The following is a 25325-nucleotide window of genomic DNA, read 5'->3' on the forward strand; positions in this document are numbered from 1 at the left end:
TTTTAGACCTGGTTTAGCCCTGGTTTAGTCCTGGTTTAGTCCTGGTTTAGTCCTGCTTCAGTCCTGCTTCAGTCCTGCTTCAGACCTGGTTTAGACCTGGTTTAGCCCTGGTTTAGTCCTGGTTTAGCCCTTGTTTAGACCTGCTTCAGTCCTGCTTCAGTCCTGCTTCAGTCCTGGTTTAGTCCTGCTTCAGTCCTGGTTTAGTCCTGGTTCAGTCCTGCTTCAGTCCTGCTTCAGTCCTGCTTCAGTCCTGGTTTAGCCCTTGCACCGGAATGACCCAGTACAGACTCGGTCCAGCGTCTCATTACATAACACAGCTCTAGTGACAGAGGCGAGACAGAGGGTGGAGCAGTGGGAGGAGCCAAAGCCACAGTGTCTCCATCACTGATTTAAGTCCTTGTTTTGTCCTGCTTTTGTTTATTTCTGGCTGGGACATGGTTCACTCTGCATCCTTCAGTTTCACACGACTCTAGTGGATTTATTTTAGAGCTCGGGACATTTGACGAAAGTCCAGATCTAAGTGTGTGCTGTGTCTGTACTACATGACATCACATAGAACTGCCCTAATTACAGTCAGCCGTTTCTGATCACGCCTCCTGGACGCCTCCTTGGGGAAGACCACGCCCCTCCTCCTCCTCCCTCACTCTCCCCTTTAGCCCTCCAGACCCCGCCCCTCTTCCTCCTCCTCCCTCACTCTCCCCTTTAGCCCTCCAGACCCCGCCCCTCCCCCCTCACTCTCCCCTTTAGCCCTCCAGACTCCGCCCCTCCTCCCTCACTCTCCCCTTTAATCCTCCAGACTCCGCCCCTCCTCCTCCCTCACTCTCCCCTTTAATCCTCCAGGTACTTCAGTTTTATTTGACATGTGGGTGGAGTTTAGTCTCAGTTTCTGGTGCAAAGATCATTTTCCTTACAGCTGTAAAAAACACTTGTTAAAAAAAAAAAAAACTAACTAAAATGTGAGTAGAAGCAGGTGACAGCACTAGGACGTGTTACAGGTCAGAGAGCGAAGCCTTAGCAACATTTATCTCTTGATTTACGGACGCAATAGCGAAATACAAGCGGTCAGCAGGTTAGCGATGTCCATTTATACAGGAAGTAACAGTCTACGGTCATGTGACAGGTGCGAGTGCAGTTTGTGGCTTTAAACCTGTGCCGCCCGTTTCAACACGCCCGCCACTGTTTCCCATGATTCATAGCCCCTGGTTGGATGGATAAAGATGACTGTGTCCCGTGTAACTTCTGTATTCGTGATTTTACCTGTGAAAAGTGTCGTCTCTGTCACTTTAAATAAACAAAAGACGAATGGTTTTTCACAACAGCTTCAGAAAATGGAGACAATCTACAACAGTAAAGACGTGAGAGTAAAAAGGACATAAGATTAATGTGACAGGACTAGACCAGGACTAAACCGGGACTAAACCGGGACTAAACCGGGACTAAACCGGGACTAAACCTGGACTAAACCTGGACTAAACCGGGACTAAACCAGGACTAAACCGGGACTAACCCGGGACCAAACCGGGACTAAACCGGGACTAAACCGGGACTAAACCGGGACTAAACCGGGACTAAACCGGGACTAAACCAGGACTAAACCAGGACTAAACCAGGACTGAACCAGGATTAAACCAGGACTAAACCAGGACTAAACCAGGACTAAACCAGGACTAAACAAGGAGTAAACCAGGACAAAACCAGGATTAAACCAGGACTAAACCAGGACTCAACCTGGACTCAACCTGGACTCAACCTGGACTAAAGCAGCACTAAACCAGGACTAAACCAGGACTGAACCTGGACTCAACCTGGACTCAAGTTTTTCCCTGGTTGGATGAATAAAGATGACTGTGTTCTGTGTAAATTCTGTATTAGTGATTTTACCTGTGAAATGTGTAAAATGAATATTATATCGTACAGTCTCAATAGTATTTGGCAGCTTTTACCACAGACTGCTCGTGTGAGAATACAATAAATAGTACAAATAGTAAGACAAACAAAATACAAATAGTTTTCTAATTTTTTTCCCATAAACTAAACGCACAGATTCATTTTACCATTCATATTTTTTTATTAAATTGCTCTCCATCTGCTCCGTTCACTCCTTGATTTCCCTCACATTGTTTATCGCCCCCTGTGGGTCGGTTTTATGCAGCAGAAAGTGTCCTTGGACTTGCGCGGCGCTGATCTCCGGGTGGACACTGAGGGCGTCCTGCGCAAACCTGTCCCCGTCAGAGTGAGGCGTCTCCGGGTAGAAGCGTCCGAACATCTGGGCCAGCTGGTAGTGCGAGCAGTGGCCGATGTACTGCTTTAAATCCACGCGACCGGGCCGGATCAGCGCCGCGTCCAAGCTGCGGAAACATCACTTTTAGAAACCGGAATACTTTTGTTTAAAGCGGCTGTACACAATTTTTCATCGATAAAGTTAAATTTGTCTTAGATGGCGTTGTCACGATACTAAAATTTCAGAAATAGACTCGATACCTTGATACAGATTCCAATAATTCTCTTTCTTTAGACAACAGAATGTGATTTTTCGATTTCATTTGTGTTATTTGTGTGTAATCCTCAGTGTGCAGTCGGTTCTTAGTGGTTCATGTGTCTTATACTTGTCAAGACCACTCTAAACATATTCAGAAAAGGTTCATTTCTGTCCTGTGAATGGGACTTTTTTAGTATCGATACCTGCTCAAACGAGTGTCTAGTTTCAATACAAGTTCCAGTATCGATTAGTATCTGATTTTTTTTTTATACTTTTGATAACCTTAGTCTTGCCCCAGTACAGATTTATTGTATGAGCAGCTCTTGAGGTCAAAATAAGACTGCTGCATATAATTATAAAGCATTATTATTATTGAACACCACGAAGGGCACTGTTAGCGTAGTATAAATAGTAGTTTTTGCATGAGCTCCCCCTGCAGGTGTAGTCTTGTGAGTGCAGTTTGGGTCAGACACACACAGATACACAATAGTTTCGAAATTGCAACGATAATGCAGCTCTGTGTAATATTTGAAATGAGCTGAATGTTTGAAATAAACGGCACCGTTCGATGTAGTTGGTGGTCATGAAGACGATCCGTGCCTCAGATGAAGCTACTCCGTCCAAAGAGTTTAACAGACCACTGAACGTGAGCCGGCCCATGCCCTGGAACGCCAAAGGGTCTGCGGACGAGAGAAACTGGTTCAGTCCCCCCCGGTTCAGTCCCCCCGCTCAGCCCTTCCCCTGGGTCCAATCTCTGGTCAAAGCCCTCTTTTAGTCCCTCTTTTCATCCCTCTTTTCGTCCCTCTTTTCGTCCCTCTTTTCGTCCCTCTTTTCGTCCCTCTTTTCGTCCCTCTTTTCGTCCCTCCTTTCGTCCCTCCTTTCGTCCCTCTTTTAGTCCCTTTTCGTCCCTCTTTTCGTCCCTCTTTTCGTCCCTCTTTTCGTCCCTCTTTTCATCCCTCTTTTCGTCCCTCTTTTCGTCCCTCTTTTCGTCCCTCTTTTCGTCCCTCTTTTCGTCCCTCTTTTCGTCCCTCCTTTCGTCCCTCCTTTCGTCCCTCCTTTCGTCCCTCTTTTAGTCCCTTTTCGTCCCTCTTTTCGTCCCTCTTTTCGTCCCTCTTTTCGTCCCTCCTTTAGTCCCTCTTTTAGTCTGTCTTTTAGTCCCTCCTTTCGTCCCTCCTTTCGTCCCTCTTTTCGTCCCTCTTTTCGTCTCTCTTTTAGTCCCTCCTTTAGTCCCTCCTTTAGTCCCTCCTTTAGTCCCTCCCTCTTTTAGCCCCTCCCTCTTTTAGTCCCTCCCTCTTTTAGTCCCTCCCTCTTTTAGTCCCTCCCTCTTTTAGTCCCTCCCTCTTTTAGTCCCTCCCTCTTTTAGTCCCTCCCTCTTTTAGTCCCTCCCTCTTTTAGTCCCTCCCTCTTTTACTCTATAGTCAGTTGTGTGAAACTGATTGTTGTTTAGTTCTTTTATAGTCCCCGTCTCAGCCCAGTCCCTGACACTCACTCTCTGAAGGCAGTAGTTCTCTGCTCACAAATGCTGCGTCCACGTCCTCCAACAGGATTATACTTTGTTGTGGGGCTACGCTCAGGAGATGGTTGAGTCTGTCGTCCGAGAGGGTCCTGTCACTCAAACTCATCAGGCAAATGCTGTATCCGAGCTCACCCGCCAGAGCTGTGCTGCCGGACACAAGGAAACAACCGGAATATCAGCAAAAACACAAAATGGAGGCTCTGGTGAAGTTTTAATGTAGTTTTTAGTTTATATAGAACAGAATCAACACAGTAAATCATAAAGTCTAAAAAAAATGAACTTAAAATAACTTTTAAAAAAACGGAAAAAAAACCAAAACAGGATCATCATCAAAAATAACTAAAAATAAAAAATAACTAAAAGGAAAAATCTCAAAATAACAAAAAAGTAAAAAAAAAAAAAAAATTAAATAAACTCAAAATAACAAAAAAAAAAGAAAAAAAAATTAAATAAACTCAAAATAACAAAAAAAACACGAAAAAAAACAGGATAATCATTACCACAAAAAAAAAAGAACAACCTCAAAATAACAAAAAAGTAAAAAATAAATAAAAATAATTAAAAAAAACCCTCAAAATAAAAACCCCAGGATCATGTAGAGGGTTAATACGAACATTTAAGATAAAAATGACGAGTCTGACAGCAGCAGAGACAGAGAGAGGACACAGTTTTTCAATACTCACATGAAACTGCTCTTCCCACAGCCAGGAGGGCCGTACAGGAGGTAGCCTCTTCTGTACGGGATCCCTGAGAGGACACAGAGCGTCAACATTAAATATGATAAATATATTTGTCAATTTATAGCACGAATAATAAAATACAACTTGGATTAGGTCCTGGAAATGGGACTGTCGAACCTGGGACTAAAAATTGTGTTTTTTTCTGGTAATATAACTGTATAAGTACTAAAGAATTACAAGGATTAAACAAGGACTAAACCAGGACTAAACCAGGACTAAACCAGGACTAAACCAGGGCTAAACCAGGACTAAACCAGGACTAAACCAGGACTAAACCAGGACTGAACCAGGACTAAACCAGGGCTAAACCAGGACCAAACCAGGACCAAACCAGGACCAAACCAGGGCTAAACCAGGGCTAAACCAGGACCAAACCAGGACCAAACCAGGACCAAACCAGGGCTAAACCAGGACTAAACCAGGACCAAACCAGGGCCAAACCAGGACTAAACCAGGACTAAACCAGGACTAAACCAGGGCTAAACCAGGACCAAACCAGGACCAAACCAGGACCAAACCAGGACTAAACCAGGACTAAACCAGGGCTAAACCAGGGCTAAAAAAGGACTAAACCAGTACCAGAAATACAGACAAAAAGTAGATTAAAATATCACAATAATGTACTACTGAAGTTTTATGACTCGTTACAGACACAAACCAACTACTTAAGTGTCCCATTCTGTTTTTTATTTATTGCAGCTCATACTTTTTAACAATATTGTACATTTAGAGCATTTTGGGTACGATTTGGTTTCAAGATTATCGTTTATCGTCTATTTTTACTTCAGCAACTTCAAAATGTGTTATTGTGAAAGGCGTAGCTGCTGTTCTCTTCAAACTTCCCCAAACCCTGGATCTGAAGCCTTGACTTCTAGAGCCAGAGTGAGACTTTAGTTTGAGTTTTTCTGTTACTATTGTGCCGCTCAATGTGCGTAAAATGACAAATACAGTGATGTCGATTGATACCAAACATCGTTATCAAACATAACATCATCTTCTCGCGTCGTTGCGCCTCAGACTGTACTGTACCTCTGTCTGTGTACCATCGTGGGTTGCCTATAAAGTCTTTGACGTCTTGTACGATGCGGTCGGTCACCCCTCTCTCCAGGACCACGGAGCTCAGGGGTCTGCGGCGACGAGGGAACCCGAAAGGCCTCCACTCTCCTCCCATCGCCGTGTACATGACCGTCCTGCCCTCCTCCTGCTTCAAGGCCAACTCCCGAGCTACGCGACAAACGGACCAGAGCAGATGTGTAAAAACATGATTTATTTTCTCAAGATCACCGCTTCGGCAATGTCTCACTTTAGACCACATGTGTCAAACTCAAGGCCCGGGGGCCAAATGCGGCCCGCCACGTCATTTTATGTGGCCCCTGAGAAGATAAATTAAAAGGCGTGGCTGTCATTTTAAAATAAGTGTGTGCTGCTTTAATGTGCGCACTGACAATAAACTAATGACATTTCCCCAGCAAGTGGAACTGAGAAATATTTGCAAATAATCATCACAAAATGTTCATGAAGAGGAAAATTGTTGGCGTGGAAGGAAGTTTGGAGGAAGAAAGGTGAAGGTGAATACAAGTTCGTGCTTTAAGGAGAAAATCTGTATGTTTTTTGTGTTATGAGGCGCGGTCGGTCCAATCTACATCGACATATTGACGCCAAACACGGAGCTAAGTGTGAAAAAGTGAGTCTGCAAGAAAAACAACAAATTGTCCAATAATTTAAAGTCTGTAAAAGTCTGTTTTTGAATCAGTGCTGAAGGTTCTGACCAGATACACACGTTTAAAAATGTCAGTTTATCACAGAAACAGTTATTTAACTAGTTAAAAAGTAATTATATTTATTTTACATGACATTCGGTTATATTTAATGACATTTACTCTGCCGCACAGTCACATCTGGCCCTTGATGGCGGCCATTTTGCTGATGTGGTCCTCGGTGAAAATGAGTTTGACGCCTCTGCTTTAGACCAAACACTCCCACCTCAGTTACAGTTGAAATTTTAAATAAACCTTGTACATTTCAGTTGCATTATTTTGGTTTTCTTGACTCTTGAGTGTGTCCGTGGGCAACAAAAGGTCGGTGGTTATGTCTCAATACTCTTGCCAAAAACTAATTTACATAAAAATTAGGTCAGGCTGTCATTTTTCAAAGCCACAGTATGGAACTTTTTAGCAGGCATGTGTTTTTTTTTTCATTTTCAGTTGTGTTTATTGCACTGAAACGTCTTTACTCTGAGTGGGCTTGCATCTCCACAAACCTGGCTCTTATTTGGCCTGGAGGAAGGGCTCATCCTGCAGTTTGGCTTGAAACGTATATCTCCGTGGAGAATGTTCCAAAGTACGGTTTTAACTTTTTATTTCCATGGAAAACTGCTGTCTGTACCTTCTTGTATCTAGAGGTGGGGAGTATTGTTACATTTTCTTAAATAACTTTTTAAAGTAATTGTACTTTTAAGAGGACTTTTCTAGCTGAATACTTTTACTCCTACATGAATAGTACTTTTTTATTGAACTAACAGTAATACTTGTATTTGATATGTCTTCCAGATATTTTTTTTTATTTCTGTCTGTCCAGATTTTGTGCATCATTTAATGTTTTGTCCTTCGAATCACATTATAAACAAATAATAAATCTGATCCCGACACTTACTCCAACTTGAGTAATTTCTTGGACCACTACTTTGTACTTGTACTTGAGTAATATTACTTTTCTACTACTATCACAGTACAGTGCTTGTCATTGTTTGTATTTTTGTTCATTATGTTTCGTGTGTGTCTGAATCTGTCCCTTTCCCCGTGAAATCCTGACTCTGTGTTTGTTTGTCAAGATTTTGTTTTGTTATTGTAAAATTTGTTTCTTAGTTAACCTTTACCTTTGTTACTCTTCTGTTTTAAACCCTACAAAGAACCTTTTTGTTTGAATATTTTAGATCGGTTTTGTTTAGTTTATCCTTTACACTCCTGATCGTTAAATTACAGGTCAGGGAAGTAACAGTACGCATTATCTAAAGCCTGTACCTTCTTGGAGGATGTTGAAGAATATTTGGCGATCTCGTCCCAAAGCGGTGAAGGTGACCGACTCCCAGGGCGTCCCCGTGTGCAGGTCCACCATCTGCTTCTCTCTGGTCCTCTCCACTCGGATCCACTTCCTCCCATACCTGAAATATTTTAAATGTACAAGAATTACACGTCACTGAATAAGTACGTGAACGTGTTACGGCCCTACGCGTCAAGTTCTCGTCATGGTTTGTATTTGTCCATTGTGTTTCGTGTGTGTCCCCGAATCTGTATTTCCCCGTGAAACCCTGGCTGCGATTGAAGGTCGGTTTCCCAGCCTGGTCACTCCTGTGTCTCACCCCCAGTGGCCAGTCTGCCATATTTATGTGTCTCTTTTGTCATGTCACTATGGTGGTAGTGAGTCTGTGTTTTGAGAAACTTGGTTGTCATGTTTGTTCGTCAAGATTTTGTTATGCTACTGTAAAATTTGTGTTTTAGTCACCTTGACCTTTGTTTAAACCTTGCAAGGTACGGTCCGTTTCAATATTTTAGACCCCTGTTGTTTAGTTTACCCTTAACATCCCTGTTCATTAAATTACTTATTGCTTTACCGTTTTCCATCTTGGTTTCTTTTGTTACTTCCTTGTCCCCACACGGGCTGGGTCGTAACAGACCATAGTAGAATTATATGCACTTTATGGTTTGCAGTTAGCCCAGAACTCTGTGTCTTTTGACCGGAAGCAAAAAACATGACCACATAACCCCAATTCTTGCCTCAGAACATCTCGTACCGCCCCCCACACGTCAATTTTGCATAATATAGGACCTTTAAAATAATAAAATGTTCTGTTTTGTGTCTGTCTCTTACGGACCAGATGATGTGGTTCCCGGGGCTGGGGTGGAAGTCAAACTGCGTGTGCACCCGTCCGCTCTCGTGGGCCTGATATGACGTCTCTACGCTGAGGTGCTGAGTGTGACGCGCGTGTTTGGTGATCCAGCTCAAGAGCCAGTGGTAGCTCTTATCTCGACTGGGGACCTCCAACGTGATCATGTAATTCCTGCGGAAAAACACCATCCCCACCTGGACACGCAAACACAACAACGACAACGACAAAGACAACGGTGAAGGCAAGATTCAAGATTTCATTTTAATACACACATCAAATTGTTTTGCAGAACTCCTCAAAATATGTATAAAATGTCAATATTGATACTCCGCAGCTGATGTCATCAACATTCCCTGAGGCTGTGATGCTAACTAGAGGCACTGCTCTGTCTGAAGCTCTGTTACACAAGTTAAGCTTTAATCTGAGCTTTGTTGGAACACAATCTGACCCAAAAGAGTTGACTTAGAGGAACAACAATAGCTGTGCTCTGAAGCAAACTTCTCAAACATAAAATTCCAGTCACGAGCTAGCTAGCACTAGCCAACAGTTTTTTTCAGTTAGTGACTCTCACCTTTTTTTGACAAGCAAATTCCTAAACAGGACCATAAACGCTCGGACTGATGACAAGCTCCTGAAAATGAGCTGCGTGATGTCAGTGCAAAGTACCAATGAGACAAATATCTCCAAAAATGTGTATCTTGATTTTCTTGAAGCCAGATAATAATTTCGGTTTTAATCAATATAATTTCAGTATTAATCAATGTCTTTATTTTGCTTTGTGGAGGTAACTTAAGTGATCTGCTTCTTCTGAAAGTTCACACTCAATTGCAGTTGGTTAGATCCACCTGTCAATCACTCTGCGGTTGACCAATAGGAGGACTAAGTGGGGAAGTGTGTGTTTTTAAGCATAGAACTATAATTTAGTAGTGTTTACCTGAGATGAGAAGTCCATATTTCTATCATTCACATTATTAATACTTGCATCATATCTCCAAGACAAGTACCAGGATGCTGCCGGTTTTTCTAGCATAAAAAACTCGTTCCTACCTGCGCTCCTTTCCGCGCCAGTGCCAGCGCTGTGCCCACTCCCACCAGCCCGAATCCAGCTCCAAAGTACGGATTGTCCTTCAGACCATCCAGAAAGTCTGACAAAGGCATGGTGCTGCAGTGATAATTAAACAATAATCTAATAATAATCTAATGAATTACCCTGCGTGTAACAACATTTCCTTTTCATTATCCCATAGGGCAGGTGACACTGTATGATTTGTCCGTAAAATAAAGATACAAGTTGTAAATGTTGTCATCTGATCCAATGTGTCCAGGCGATAAGAGCGCACAAATGGGCTAATATAACGCTTCCTTTCGCTCGATTTTTCTTAATTTGGTAAAATAAATGTTGGAGAATCCATCCTCAGCTGTGGCGTAGTCATTCGACAATAAAAACGCTTTAAAATGCAGTTTATCTAAATAAAATTCTGAGTGAATCACAAAAGTCACGCGTCCTCTGTTCCACTTCCGGTGTTGAACCAAAACGAGTCCGGCTTTTCTTTACTCCAAACCTTTAGTTCCGTGGTGTTTTGACTCAATTCAAAACAAACTTTAAAACGAGAATTTGTAGTTTCTACTAATGTATAAAAGTATTTTGTTATATAATTTACATTTATATGAACATTCTAATAAGATAAAGTTTGTAATAGATGTAGAACGTGTACTCGAGCTACCAGGCTAAGTTAGGCTAATGCTAACATAAACAACAGCACTGAAGCAGCATCTGAAGAGGAGCATTATCTCTAAAAACAGGGTAAATCTTATTCTTATTTCTTTTACAGCATAGTCAACGTGACAAATACTGACAATAGATGGTAAAGGGATTAATTTATTCCTCAGATAATGTGATTTTTGTGTTATGTAGTTATTATAACCCAATACAGCAGAAGATGTTTTCTGTGTATTCAGAAAAATATATAATTTCTTGTACTTACTGTTACAACAGAACACTATGTAAGCAACTGTCTGTGGGGTTTTTATATTTTGCATTCTATTATTACGTTTTATAACATACACAGTGTAAAATATATGTTTTTAAAGCCAGTTCATACTGATTAGACTCAGTATCAGTTTTATTGTCAAAATTCACACACTAGGAACTTGCTTCAGCATTATGGTTGAACATTAAAATAATAATAATATAAACCAATATCAAATAAAAATAAGGACATGCATTAAAATAAGGTTTAAAAAAAGAGACTTTGACACAAATACCAAATATACAGTATGGACAGAATGATAACAGGGTTCATTACAGTAGTTTGAAGTGGCAGTAAATGGTGTAATAAATATAATACTTCACTCACCTTGCCTGTGTAATTGGTGATGGCCACAGAGTTTGTCGGTATAGAATGGAAGGCATGATTCATCTCTCAGCCCCGTGGCAGCTGTGACTTATTTCAACTTACTGTGTATAATGTAATGTAAAGTACTTTGGGTATTTTAAGGTGTTCTATGAATCCAGGTATTAGTATTTCAGATAATTATCTTGTAAATATGTTGATTTGGTGATATCAGTCGTTGATGTATTTTTAAGTTGATATTGTGTTTATTTTTTCAGTCAATATGGAGGAGGTGGAGCCTAATCCCGGTTCAGAGGAGCAAACAGATCCACTCCAGAATCAAAATGATCAGACTGAAGATCTCACAGCCTCCAATAAAGATGGAAGGAATACAAATCTGCCAAATAAAGATGTGAAAAGAGGACGAAAACCAGCAACAAAAGACAAGCCTCCAGCAGCAGATAATCGGCTTTCATCAAAAAGTAGGTCAAATATTTAGTTTAACACAAAAATGGATTCTTGTGTGAAACGTTAAAACTTTATTTTTTCACAAATGTTTTTACTGAGATTTTACATTTTTTGAAACATAAAATAACATAAATAAGAAGGAGCTGAGTCCAAAGGCGAAGTTCTCGATTTACCGGTCAATCTACGTTCCTACCCTCACCTATGGTCATGAGCTCTGGGTAATGACCGAAAGGACAAGGTCACGGATACAAGCGGCTGAAATGGGTTTCCTCCATAGGGTGACTGGGCGCACCCTTAGGGATAGGGTGAGGAGCTCGGTCACACAGGAGGAGCTCGGAGTAGAGCCGCTGCTCCTACACGTCGAGAGGAGCAGTTGAGGTGGCTCTGGCATCTGCTCAGGATGCCTCCTGGACGCCTCCCTAGGGAGGTTCTGGGCATGTCCCACTGGGAGGAGGCCCCGGGGAAGACCCAGGACACGCTGGAGGGACTATGTCTCTCTGGCCTGGGAACGCCTTGGGGTCCCACCGGAGGAGCTGGAGGACGTGTCTGGGGTGAGGGAAGTCTGGGAGTCTCTGCTTAGACTGCTGCCCCCGCGACCCGGCCCCGGAGGAGAGGAAGAAAATGGATGGATGGAAAATAACATCATACATAAAACTAAAACACTCACACAGATTAAGACCCTAAACCCTAAAACACAGACTCCACTCAGTTGGAATTATGGTTTCTTCATGATGTTAACATTCTTCATAATGTACAAAAAGGCCAATCAAATGTCAAAAGTCCTTCTTTAGGTATGTAGCTCAACTTCTCCTGTGCCAAATTACTGGTCTGGTTTACTTTGGGTCTCTACATTTTCTTTAACTTTAAAACAATAACAGTCTTGACCTGTAATAAACACAATGTACATGTTTGTTTCCTTTTAAATGACCTCTGAGCTGTTGCAGAAGATCTGCAGTTTACAGAGTTTACGATCAAGTGGCATCTCACGTTCAGTTAAATCTGAAATGACAGTAGTGATCTCTTTCTAAAAAAAAAAAAAAAAGGAGGTCCCCTATTCCCTGCCACATTTTACACAATCATCATTATCAGGAATATATGGATTAAAACAATGAAATGTTTACATGAACAATGAAACAATGAAATGAATGTTTACATTACGGTTGCTACGTACGTCACATCTGCTGCCAGTGTCCAACCAGGAAGTAGCATCATAAACCTCACCAAAATTAGAAAACTAGAAAAAACTAGGCAATGTTTTAATGAAATGAGTCATATTCACTTTAAAGGACCCGTATTACTCTGTTTTTGATCTATGCTCTAATGTTGTTTCCTCGTCACACACAGACCTGGAGTTGTGTTTTTGCTTCATTCTCACATGTTTAACACACAAACAAACCTGCAGATTTAGGCTGAGTTCTTCTCTCAAACTTAAAGCACTCTGTTCCACCTTGTGATGTCATCGTGTGGTGATACAGGAAGTGCTCCACTGTGTTTTTAAACTCCACACACCTTCATTTCTAGAATCATTTGGATGATTTTAGCCGTAGAATTTGCAATCGCTACTGAATAAAAGGACAAAGGTGGCAGGTGACTCGAAAACCACCACTTGATGACATCACAAGGTGGAACAGAGTGTTTTGAGCTTTGGAGATGTTACAGACTAATAATAAAGTGCGACTCAAACATGTGTGAATGAAACAAAACACAACTCCAGGTCTGTTTTTGAGGAGGGAACAAGATTCTCACAGGGCTTAAAGCTCGCAGAGTCAATTTTGTTTAATTGTACGACCTTTAAAATGTAACATCTTTTTTTGTTTGTTTTATTTTAGCTTACCTGCCCGACGCCTCGGCCGCGCAGACCTTCCGCACTCACCGTTGCCCCAGTTGTCACCGCTGCTTTAAGATGAGCTCTCACCTCAAACAACATTTACGACTGCACTCCCCGGACCCAGCGCTCCAGTGCCCCACCTGTAAACGCCATTTCACCAGCAAAAGCAAACTGCGCATTCACCAACTCAGAGAGGCCGGGTTAAAGTCCCACCGGTGCCACCTGTGCTCGTACTCGGCCGTGGAACGCAATTCCCTTCGCCGCCATCTCGTATCGGTTCACGCAGACAGAGCAGAAGATAGTCCAGAGTTGAATTTCGCGTGTCCGGTTTGTAAAGAACGTTTTGGTCAGAGCAAGTTGCTAAAAATTCACATGAAGTCGCACAACGTAGTGAAAAACAGCGCACAGCATTTTTGCATCGAAGAAGGCTGCTCATTTAAAAGCAGTTTATTACATTTGATTCAACATATCACAGAAAAGCACGCGTTCGCTCCAATCGAATGCCAGCATCACGCTTGTACGGCCATTTTTAGGACCAAGACATTGATGGAGGAGCATTTTAAGAGTCACCAAGCTTACCACTGCCCCGACTGCGACTTCGCCTGTTCAAATAAACGTCTTTTTGCGCAGCACTGCAGACAGGGGCACGCGGGAGGAGAGCAGTTTTCTTGTGAATTTTGTGACTTTAAAACTTTTAATTCAGTGGAGTTCGAGAGACACGTCGGGCATTTTCACGCCGCGGAGAAGATCCACAAATGCTCCGAGTGCGAGTTCAGCACGGCGCATAAGCGAGGACTGAAGAGGCATATGCTAATCCACACGGGTGAGGATTAAAGTGGAACAAAATGATTAAAAAAAACAACACTTTTCTGGGGGGCAACTTTAGCACAAACTTGGTAAAGCTTAGTAAAGCCTGGACGACTCAGGGTTTACACGGATATCTACAAACTAGGTACATTTGCAGCTTTCTGGTCAAAAACGTGCAAATCTAAAGTTTGTGCTGCCTCCAGGGGCGACTGCAACTTCAAGTAGCAGGTGACATCACGCAGGACTGCCTTGATTACAGCCAAATGTTTCTGATTAGTGATTAGTGATAGTCCTCCAGACCCCGCCCATTTTCCGCCTTCTCGTTCTCCCCTTTAGTCCTCCAGACCCCACTCCTCCTCCTCCTCACTCTCCCCTTTACTCCTCCAGACCCCGCTCCTCCTCCTCACTCAACCCTTTAGTCCTCCAGACCCTCCTCCTCCTCACTCTCCCCTTTAGTCCTCCAGACCCCGCTCCTCCTCCTCCTCACTCTCCCCTTTAGTCCTCCAGACCCTCCTCCTCGTTCTCCCCTTTAGTCCTCCAGACCCCACCCCTCCTCCTCACTCTCCCCTTTAGTCCTCCAGACCCTCCTCCTCCTCCTCACTCTCCCCTTTAGTCCTCCAGACCCTCCTCCTCCTCCTCACTCTCCCCTTTAGTCCTCCAGACCCTCCTCCTCCTCACTCTCCCCTTTACTCCTCCAGACCCTCCTCCTCCTCCTCACTCTCCCCTTTAGTCCTCCAGACGCTCCTCCTCTTCCTCACTCTCCCCTTTACTCCTCCAGACCCTCCTCCTCCTCCTCACTCTCCCCTTTAGTCCTCCAGACCCTCCTCCTCCTCCTCACTCTCCCCTTTAGTCCTCCAGACCCTCCTCCTCCTCCTCACTCTCCCCTTTACTCCTCCAGACCCTCCTCCTCCTCCTCCTCACTCTCCCCTTTACTCCTCCAGACCCTCCTCCTCCTCCTCACTCTCCCCTTTAGTCCTCCAGACGCTCCTCCTCTTCCTCACTCTCCCCTTTACTCCTCCAGACCCCGCTCCTCCTCCTCACTCTCCCCTTTACTCCTCCAGACCCTCCTCCTCCTCACTCTCCCCTTTAGTCCTCCAGACCCTCCTCCTCCTCCTCACTCTCCCCTTTACTCCTCCAGACCCTCCTCCTCCTCCTCACTCTCCCCTTTACTCCTCCAGACCCTCCTCCTCCTCCTCACTCTCCCCTTTAGTCCTCCAGACGCTCCTCCTCTTCCTCACTCTCCCCTTTACTCCTCCAGACCCTCCTCCTCCTCCTCACTCTCCCCTTTAGTCCTCCAGACCCTCCTCCTCCTCCTCACTCTCCCCTTTAGTCCTCCAGACCCTCCTCCTCCTCCTCACTCTCCCCTTTAGTCCTCCAGACCCTCCTCCTCCTCCTCACTCTCCCCTTTACTCCTCCAGACCCTCCTCCTCCTCCTCCTCACTCTCCCCTTTACTCCTCCAGACCCTCCTCCTCCTCCCCCTCACTCTCCCCTTTACTCCTCCTGGCCCCGCCCAGTTTATCAGCTCTATTTGAAATGCGGTTGTGGGCGGAGTTTAGACGTTGACTCCCACTTCTTTTCAGGTTCTACTCTAATCCAACACGACACAACAGAAATAAATCGTGACTTTTGGTGTAAATATCTACACTAAAAGTTTAAATCGTGCTTTTATTTGATGTATTTCTTCTTATTTTCAGGCGAGAAGGGTCACAAATGCAGCGTGTGCGAGTTCCGGTGCAGGGACCGGTCGTACCTGTCCAGACACATGCTCCGTCACGGCCACAGTAAGAACCACATGTGCTCCGAGTGCGGGTACGTCACCAAGTGGAAGCACTACCTCACGGTGCACATGAGGAAGCACAACGGAGACCTCAGGTACGAGAAACACCACACGACGGCGCGGCTTTGTGTCCGTGTGATCCCGCAGACGCTCAGGTGTGACGCTTAGTAAAAACAAAACAATTCAAATCTGTCAACTTGACCACCTTGTCCATCAGGATTGACCCGAATTGAAGGAGCGGCTTTGGACGAGCAGCCAAACAACAACAACAATTCAAATCTGCGCAGTTGACAGATTGGAATTGTTCTTTTAACCTCCTGAGACTCGAGCTCTCGCATGATTTTATGTGCAAAAACTCTTAAGAGCCTGAACACACACATTATTTCACATCAGTGTAAAAAACAAAATAAGAAACAACAATTTTGCCTCTTGGAACAATGTGTCTCATTTGTGCTGCTGACAGGTGCAGGAAGACACGTGCCTTTAAATAAAAAAATAAAATAAAATAAATTAATTAATAAAAATAAATAAATAAATAAAATAAATAATAAAATAAATAAAACAATAAATAAATAAATAAAATAAATAAAAAACATAAATAAAATAAAAAAATAAAATTAATAATAAAATACATAAAAATAAATAAATAAAAAATAAATATTCTAAACTCTTAGAAATATTCAAAATTGAACATGTTGCTGTTGCTGTTGTTTGCTAAAAATTTGCACTGTGGCCTAGACAACCCAAAACGTGTCGTCCACAGATGAGGACGCCAGGTCTCAGGAGGTTAATATGGTTTTGTGATGAAGAATGATTAGGTTAATAGATAGGCCAATGGTTGTGTGATAATTTATTTTAACCTCCTGAGACCCGAGCTCTCGCAGGAATTTATTTGCAAAAACTATTAAGTGCCTGAACACACACATTTGAGTGTAAAAAAAAAAAACGAAATGAGAAACAACTGTGCCTCTAGGAACAATGTGTCTCATTTGAAGTGATGCTGACAGGAGCAGGAATGTGCCTTTAAATAAAAAATAAAAATTAAATTAAATTAAATTAAAAATAAAAATTAAATTAAAAAAATAATAATTAAAAAATAAATAAAATACAAATACATTAAAATAAAAATACATTAAAATAAAAATAAATATTCTAAACTCTTAAAAATATTCAAAATTGAACATGTTCTTGTTGCTGTTCTTCTTCTAAAAATTTGCACTGTGGCCTAAACAACCCAAAATGTGTTTGATTTGGACGCCAGGTCTCAGGAGGTTAAATCACAGGTGCCCAAACTCTTTTCCCCGAGGGCCATATCTTGAAAAACAACACGAAGGGCCAGTGGTCAATACAGTCAGTACAATTCAGATGGGTGTATTTAACATCATTTTGATTTCCTACTTTAAATAAGGCTTGAAATACTAATATTAGGTCTGTATAATGCAATGTGATGTTATTTAGGTTATATTGGTAGGATTAATCAAATTTGCTGTAAAAAGTACTGATTTTGATCAATTGGGCCAGTTCAACAGAAGGTCTGAGGGCCAATAAAAACTGGTCTGAGGGCCGCAGTTTGACCCCCGGGCCGTAGTTTGGTCACCCCTGTTTTAAATGTTTTAGATGGGCACGTTTTTATATAGCGCTTTTCTACGTCCCACCTTCACTTTATCTTTCAGAAAGTTTGATTTCATAACAAGACTTTTGAGGAGACTTTTATTGCCATTGTCAGTGAACACAACTCACAAACTAGGAACTTACTTTAGTGATAAAGTGCGACATAAAACACCGAATAAGTACAAAAGAGTTAGAAAAGATATGGTTAAAAATAAAAATACTTAAAGGTAGAAAGTATATACAACAGTGCAAACATGGATTAACAAAACGTTTATGATTAATAATGCAGTGTTTTTGCAATAAAATGATGTGTCATTGAAAAAAACTGCATGGATGTTTGAACAGACCCCCCCACATTCAAGTTTATTTTTATTATTTTTACTACTTTCTGCCTTTTATACACATACAGAAGACATCAGATATATGGAACGATTTAGTAAAGAAATAAAGTTTGTATGTTTGGTCATCCATTAAAATGAGATGAACAAAAAACAAAAACATTAACAGTTAAGCGAAAAAACAAAATCAACTGAGGATCACAGAACCGAGATACATAAACTTCAACTTCCTGTTTATATGCTCCATTTTAAGGACATTTCATGATTCAAATAAATAATATTTTGTTCAGGAATTGGTGCAAAGTTTTCATTACTTTGAAACGCGTGCCTTTTTTTGATTTGTAAGTATCTCTAGCTGGGAAAAAAGATTGGAGACACTAGAAATACTGGGTAAAAAAATGTGTTTTTCTTTCTGTATATAAACCTAATCCATATTTTGTATTGAGGGGACTTACGGCTCCTCTGTGGGATCCATTCTATTCAAAGAGCCGTTCAAAGGACTGGCTCTTTTACTATTTATTTATCTGACAGAAGCCAAAGTGAGAACTCATTTTATCAACAAACTAATCACAGAGAGAAACAACGGAGGCTCAGACGTGTTTAAAATAGAGGAGAGGTTTACCCTTTAGAATTAAGAAAATCCAAATAAATGTTGCACTACAATTTCCGTAAATTTGGGACGATAGAGCGCTCCTGAATATAAGCCGCAGGTTTTCATATTGTAACGTGAGATATTTACACACAAAGACGCTGCACGGACACGCTTTTTTTAAACTGTGCCTGAAAATTGGCACCGACACGACATCAACACGGGATGAACACACCTGCAGGTTTAGAAAATAAAGCTGCACCAACACGGGCATCTGCTTTTATTTCCTTTTGTCGTCTTTTTACATCGACAGAGTTGGATTCATTGATGCCGAGCTCACGTGCAGTGGATCTATTTCCTTCTTTATCTTAAAAAACTGCATCATTTCCATTTCTTCGTGTGTTTTTTGCAAAATGACCGTTCAAAATCAAAACTAGTGAATTCTTCAGAGCAGAATCTTTCCCCACGTCTGTCTCACTTTTACGTTTACAGCTAGAGAGCGCCCCCCGGTGGCCGTTATCCGGTAAAATTCTATAAATAAGCCGCACTGTTGTATCGGCCGCAGGGTTCAAAGCGTGGGGGGAAAAGTCACGGCTTATAGTCCGAAATAATAAAAACAGTAATAATAATCAGGATAAAAATGCAAAGAAATTGAAAGAAAAGGATTTGGTTCTTTTAAAAAATGAGATCCAGTTCCAACCGCTCACGTTAAGGAACCGTTCAAAAGAGCCGACTCGTTCGCTAACGTCACATCACTAATATTTTCGGTCTTTGTTTTGCAGATACGGATGTGACCAGTGCAGTTATCGCAGTCACCGAATGGACCAACTCAACAGCCACAAACTCCGGCACCAACAGAAATCTCTGATCTGTGAAATCTGCGCTTATTCCTGCAAACGCAAATATGAACTGAGTCAACACATGATTTCAAAACACGCCAAAAACGACCAACCCGCTGCCGTTTACAAATGCAAGTTCTGCTCTTACGCCTCCTCCTACCGTCAAGCCCTCAAAAACCACGAGAACTGCAAACACACCAAGTCCAAGCAGTTCCAGTGTGCGCTATGTGGCTACACGTCGTTTAGCGGCACTAGCTTGTTTCTGCATAAACGGAAAACCCACGGATACGTACCGGGCGACAAGGCGTGGCTGCAAAATTACGCTTTGAAAGAAAAAGAGAAAAATATGACAGGAAATTTTGATGTTTTTTACAATAATACGACATCTAAGCGACACATTAGCGCTGTAGATGCTAGCGAAACAAATGCTAAAATTGATGTGGCTAGCGATTTGAATGTTATATCGCAAGAAGTAGCGCATAATGATAATTTTGAGAGCCCGGGTGAAGAATATTGCACGCTTGTTTTAACTACGCTGCCAAGCACTGACGAGCAAACTTCCACTCTGCGAGAAAGTAGTCAGAATTCAACGGATGCAGCGGAAAATGATAACAAAAATGCACGCTTAGCAACTAGTTTTAGCTCAGAAGAGGAGGAAGGAGACGCTAGTTTAGATGGTGAACAAAATTATTTAGTCAAACCAAACCAAATTGAGGAGTTTGAAGAAATTGAAAAAAGTCATTGCTCGAAATTACAAAATGAAAATACAGTAAAAGATTTGAAAGAATTAGAAAAGATTCAAGCTAACGCCCTGGTTTTGGATGGCCACGTGGAACTATTAATGTTACCAACGCAAAAATCTAGCAAAATTAACTTACTGCGGAATAGACAAAAGCTAAACTGTCACGATTGTGGTGCAGAATTCAAACTAAGACGAAATTTGGACAATCACTGCAAAAATAAATGTATCTCAAACCGAAACCGTGAAAGAAAAATGGCTGCCAGTGATGCTAGTTTACAAATTAGCAAACTGATTGACGGAGAAGTAGGCGAAGTTCCTAGCAACACTGAAACCAAAAATTTAGGTTGTAATTTCAATTTGCAAACTGGGAACGAACCGCAATCTAATATTTATGCTAATTCTGATGGATTTAGTAAAACAATTCAAAATGGAGCCAGCCTGTGTTCACAAGCTAAAACTACAAATATTCTAACAGTTGATAACGACTGTCTTTATGCTAAAGTTAACGGTAAATTTGAATGTAAAGAATGTGGTTTTTCAGCTATAAGGCTTGCAACGATTGAACGACACATCGCAAATTGTGTAACAAAGCCGAGCATGCAAAAGTCTCTCAAAATAGTGGGAAAAAATCGGCTTGAAGATCTCGAGGAAATTAGCGAGAATACTGCTAGCATAAAAAGTTTTAATTGTAGCGTTTGTGAATTTGTGGCAAAATCTATGCAATCCTTAAATCGGCATATAGTTCTTGTTCATAAAAAAGTAGCTTGCAATCTGAAACGACGCTTTTTACAACACGTAGCAGTCAAACACGACGCCAAAAGTCCGTTTCAGTGCCGATTTTGTACATTTACCACGAAACGAAAATACAGATTGGAAGAACATGAATCTATACATACCCGTGTCGGCCGTCGTACCTGTGAAATTTGCGGTAAAACGTTTGGATCTTTGAGCAAATTACAAAAACACAAATCGCGACTTCACGATAAAAATCCGACCCATTTTTGCACGATTTGCGATTTTTCTAGTTTTTCCCGAGACGATATTAAACGTCACGATACACGATGCCACTCGGGAGATATGAAATTCACGTGCCAAAAGTGCGACGCAAAGTTTAGCTCGCAAATCTCGCTTAGCAAACATTGCAAACGCGTCCATACGGGGAGTTTTACGTGCAAGCAGTGCGAATATACATGCGGTAGCGTCGTTGAAATGAAAACGCACCACGTTAGCGCGCATAAGTTAGTGAAAGAGACCGTTTTGAAGGAGATAACAACAGCTAAGCACTCAAAAGCTAACCATACGTGCCCACTGTGTCAATTCACCGCCCAAACTAAGAAAACACTTGTTCAACATCTGTCAGAAGAACATGAAAACACACCGGACGACGCAAAGTTGCTTAAGTGCGGTCAGTGCGAGTTTACGTGTAAGTTCCAGGTGGTTTTGGAGCATCATTTGAGGCGTCACGGAGGGAAGCGGCTGTACAGATGCACTCACTGTGAATACTCGAGCAGAAATAAACAGAAAATCACATGGCACATCAGGACGCACACGGGAGACCGGCCGTACAGATGTGAAGTGTGCGGCTACACGTGCACTGAACCGTCCAGGCTCAAGGTAAGAAATCAAATAAAGAAGGTGAACAAAATGATCTAGACCAAAGTTGTTGTTTTTTAAATTGTTGGTCACACGTTCAAACATTTAATAATAATAATAATCCCTGGTTTATCGTGGGGTTACGTTCTAAAAATGACCCGCAATAGGTGAAATCCGCGAAGTATCAGCTTTATTTTTTACATTATTCTCTCTGTTTTTGTCTGTAAAACCCCTCACCACACACTTTATACACTTTTCTCACACAGGCGTTAACATTTTCTCACATTTCTCTCTCGTTTAAACTCTCTCAAAGTTCAAACCTTCGTAGGCGTCTTTGTCGGTGCAGAACGTTTCGTCGACATCGTGGGTTTTGTCGGGGAGAAAACAAATTGCAAACGTACAGCACTTCAGAGTCACACTGAGATCCAACGTTTATGTAAATTTGTCCGGACACATTCTGTACTGGACAGGAGACACGGCACGGAGGAGACTGATGGACAATGGTCTACAGTCCAACAGCCAATCAGGACGCACGACACAATGGTCTACAGTCCAACAGCCAATCAGGACGCACGACACGATGCACATTCATACACTGTAAAAAAAAAGCATGTAAAATTTCAAACTATGTGAGAGAAGTGTCTTGCTAAACGACACAACGACAGACCCTGATGACAAAGCGTAGGGTCACAGACGGTGGTCGCTGGTCAGTGCAGTCAAGGAGCTGAATCTAGCATCGGTTTGACAGTTCGATCACTGTTATTCAGGTCGTTCTTATGGAAACGTGTTTGTCGTTGAGGTTTTGGGGGTAAATACAGGCCGTCGTCTTTTCGGATGTTACTTTGGCTCTGTCTTTTCTCGTCACGTGTTGAGCAGTTGGACTAAAGTTTAGTGTTTCCTTGTGTTTGCAGCAGCACATGCGAGTGCATCAGGAGGAGAGGAAGTACCTGTGTCCAGAGTGTGGATACAAGTGTAAATGGGCCACGCAGCTCAAGTGTCACATGACCAAGCACACGGGTGAGTCACATGACCAAACACACACTCATATGACCAAACACACACTCATATGACCAAACACACACTCATATGATTAAACGCACACTCATATGACCAAACGCACACTGACATGATCAAACGCACACTCACATGACCAAACGCACACTCACATGATCAAACGCACACTCACATGACCAAACGCACACTCACATGATCAAACGCACACTCACATGACCAAACGCACACTGACATGATCAAACGCACACTCACATGCTTAAACACACTCATATGATTAAACACACACTCATATGATTAAACGCACACTCACATGACCAAACGCACACTCACATGACCAAACGCACACTGACATGATCAAACGCACACTCATATGGCCAAACGCACACTCACATGACCAAACGCACACTCACATGACCAAACGCACACTGACATGATCAAACGCACACTCACATGCTTAAACACACTCATATGATTAAACACACACTCATATGATTAAACGCACACTCACATGACCAAACGCACACTCACATGACCAAACATACAGTCACATGACCAGGCACACAGGTGAGTCACATGACCATACACACGCTCACATGACCATACACACAGTCACATGAGCATACACACGCTCACATGACCATACACACAGTCACATGAGCATACACACGCTCACATGACCAGGCACACAGGTGAGTCACATGACCATACACACAGTCACATGACCATACACACGCTCACATGACCAGGCACACGGGTAAATGTTCCACTAAATCCAAAAGAACCAAAATACTATGATTATGGTGTAAATGTTGATACTAAAGGTAGAAACCGTCACATCTGCACGTTTTAGCTGTAAAAATTCAAAATGAACCTTTTGTGTGTGATTCCAGGAGAGAAGCGTTTTGCCTGTGCGGACTGTGACTATCGCTCGAACCGCGCCGACGCCCTCCGCTCCCACCGCCACACCCAGCACAACTCCGACCGGCCGTTCATCTGCGAAAAGTGCGGCAAATCCTTCAAAACCAACTTCATTCTCAAGTCTCACCAGCAGCAGCACAGCGACGCTCGGCCCTTCACGTGCGGCCTCTGCCAGAAAAGCTTCAAATGGCCCGCCGGGTTACGACATCACTTCCTGTCCCACACCAAGCAGACGCCGTTCTGCTGCCGGGTTTGTTCGTACAGGGCCAAGCAGAGGTTCCAAGTGGTGCGGCATTTGAAGAAACACCACCCGGGAGTCACAGTGGAGGAGGGGGTGGAGCGGGATGGAGAGATAGGAGGTCTGACCATAAAAGAGGCACTAGAGGGCGCCGCAGAGCAAAAGTGATGCACCTGGACATGTGACGCTCGTTCTGCTTTCTGATTGGATAATTGAACCAAAACACCAAATTATAACATAAATAATTTGTTTATCATGTACAAAGTTTTTGTAATTAAGAATAAAGTAAAAACTATATTTGATTTTAACATGTTTACCTCGTATCTGGGGACGCAGATCACGTTTATGGAATTTTAAATAAAACGCTTACCATATTTTCTGGAGTATAAGTTGCAACGGAGTATTTATTTTATTTTATTTTATTTTATTTTATTTTATTTTATTTTATTTTATTTTATTTTATTTTATTTTATTTTATTTTATTTTATTTTATTTTATTTTATTTTATTTTATTTTATTTTATTTTATTTATTTATTTATTTTTATTATTTTTTTTATTTATTTATTTATTTATTTATTTATTTATTTATTTGATAGGGACAGCGCATATTAATGAACATCTGTAAACACAGTGTAAATATGTCAGATTATAGCAAAAAAAACCAACTAATTTCCATCTGTTGTCCTTAGGCAGGTGCACAGACAACAAACACAACATAGACATTACAAAAATACAATAAAAGCAGCTAAAGGTGAACAGAGTGTGGACAGAGATGAACGTTCTCTTATTGTCAGAGGAAGACTATTCCAAATATGCGTCCCTTTAACAGAGCACGGTTGTTTGTTTGTTTATTATTTAATGACGGGACAATGCATATTAAGAACAGAGGCATGGGGAACGAGTCCCACACCTGTAAATATGCAGGATTATAGCCAGTGCTAATTTTCATCCTTTGTCCCTGCTAGAAAAAAAAAAAAAAAAAGAAACAAACAACCCAGCCACACCACAGCTTATAAAAACAATACGTACAAAATACAAACCCTCTTTCATATCTTAAACTCCATAGACCATCCATAGACCACTGCCCTCAGATCACCAGATCTCACAAACTTACAGTACATACATTCACAATACAGTCCACTCATACACCACATCCACCTATAATCACGGTTTGTCCAGTAAGTAAAGTCGTCCCTCGCTATATCGCTGTTCACCTTTCATGGTCTCGCTGTTTCGCGGATTTTTTTTTGTTGCAAACTTACATCCTTTTTTACGGCGTATGAATGTGCATTGTGTTCTACGTCCTGATTGGCTAAGGGGCTGTAGACCATTGTCCATCATTGTCCTTTTTTTTTTTTTTTTTTTTGTTATTTTGAGTTCTTTTTGTTTTTTTAGTTTATTTTTAACTTTTTTTTTATTTTGAACTCTTTTTTTTTTTTTTTTTTTTAGTTTATTTTTAACTTTATTTTATTTATTTTTTTGTTATTTTGAGTTTTGTTGGACTGTAGACCATTGTGTCGTGCGTCCTGATTGGCTGTTGGACTGTAGACCATTGTGTCGTGCGTCCTGATTGGCTGTTGGACTGTAGACCATTGTGTCGTGCGTCC

The 25325-nt window shown here is 41.8% G+C and overlaps 2 protein-coding genes across 2 annotated transcripts; one reads left to right on the forward strand and one right to left on the reverse strand.

Annotated features, from left to right (window-relative positions):
• Positions 1 to 1853: 1853 nt before the first annotated feature.
• LOC117389773 (mitochondrial chaperone BCS1) lies at positions 1854 to 10152 on the reverse strand. The gene is made up of 8 exons (XM_033987495.2): positions 9669 to 10152; positions 8607 to 8815; positions 7756 to 7895; positions 5765 to 5959; positions 4679 to 4742; positions 3969 to 4141; positions 3042 to 3159; positions 1854 to 2348 (listed from the first exon to the last, which is right to left on the reverse strand). Exons 1-8 carry the CDS (start codon positions 9777 to 9779, stop codon positions 2096 to 2098), a joined length of 1263 nt encoding a protein of 420 aa, XP_033843386.1. The 5' UTR covers positions 9780 to 10152; the 3' UTR covers positions 1854 to 2095.
• Positions 10142 to 23903, forward strand: znf142 (zinc finger protein 142). The gene is made up of 7 exons (XM_055230587.1): positions 10142 to 10425; positions 11233 to 11436; positions 13252 to 14073; positions 15753 to 15930; positions 19156 to 21568; positions 22459 to 22564; positions 23452 to 23903. Exons 2-7 carry the CDS (start codon positions 11238 to 11240, stop codon positions 23883 to 23885), a joined length of 4152 nt encoding a protein of 1383 aa, XP_055086562.1. The 5' UTR covers positions 10142 to 10425; positions 11233 to 11237; the 3' UTR covers positions 23886 to 23903.
• The last annotated feature ends 1422 nt before the right edge of the window (positions 23904 to 25325 follow it).

The sequence above is a fragment of the Periophthalmus magnuspinnatus genome, chromosome 21 (assembly GCF_009829125.3).
Source record: "Periophthalmus magnuspinnatus isolate fPerMag1 chromosome 21, fPerMag1.2.pri, whole genome shotgun sequence".
NCBI lineage: Eukaryota > Metazoa > Chordata > Actinopteri > Gobiiformes > Gobiidae > Periophthalmus > Periophthalmus magnuspinnatus.

What these genes read in the sequence shown, in the direction of transcription:
- LOC117389773 (XM_033987495.2), bottom strand. Translation starts at nt 9,779, where the DNA reads ATGCCTTTGTCAGACTTTCTGGATGGTCTGAAGGACAATCCGTACTTT. An exon ending in TGGCGCGGAAAGGAGCGCAG is followed by an intron (nt 8,816 to 9,668) that starts GTAGGAACGAGT and finishes TTGCGTGTCCAG; the next exon opens with GTGGGGATGGTGTTTTTCCG. An exon ending in ACGATGGTACACAGACAGAG is followed by an intron (nt 4,743 to 5,764) that starts GTACAGTACAGT and finishes GTGTCCTCTCAG; the next exon opens with GGATCCCGTACAGAAGAGGC.
- znf142 (XM_055230587.1), top strand. Translation starts at nt 11,238, where the DNA reads ATGGAGGAGGTGGAGCCTAATCCCGGTTCAGAGGAGCAAACAGATCCA. An exon ending in GCATATGCTAATCCACACGG is followed by an intron (nt 14,074 to 15,752) that starts GTGAGGATTAAA and finishes TCTTATTTTCAG; the next exon opens with GCGAGAAGGGTCACAAATGC. An exon ending in AAGCACAACGGAGACCTCAG is followed by an intron (nt 15,931 to 19,155) that starts GTACGAGAAACA and finishes TTTGTTTTGCAG; the next exon opens with ATACGGATGTGACCAGTGCA.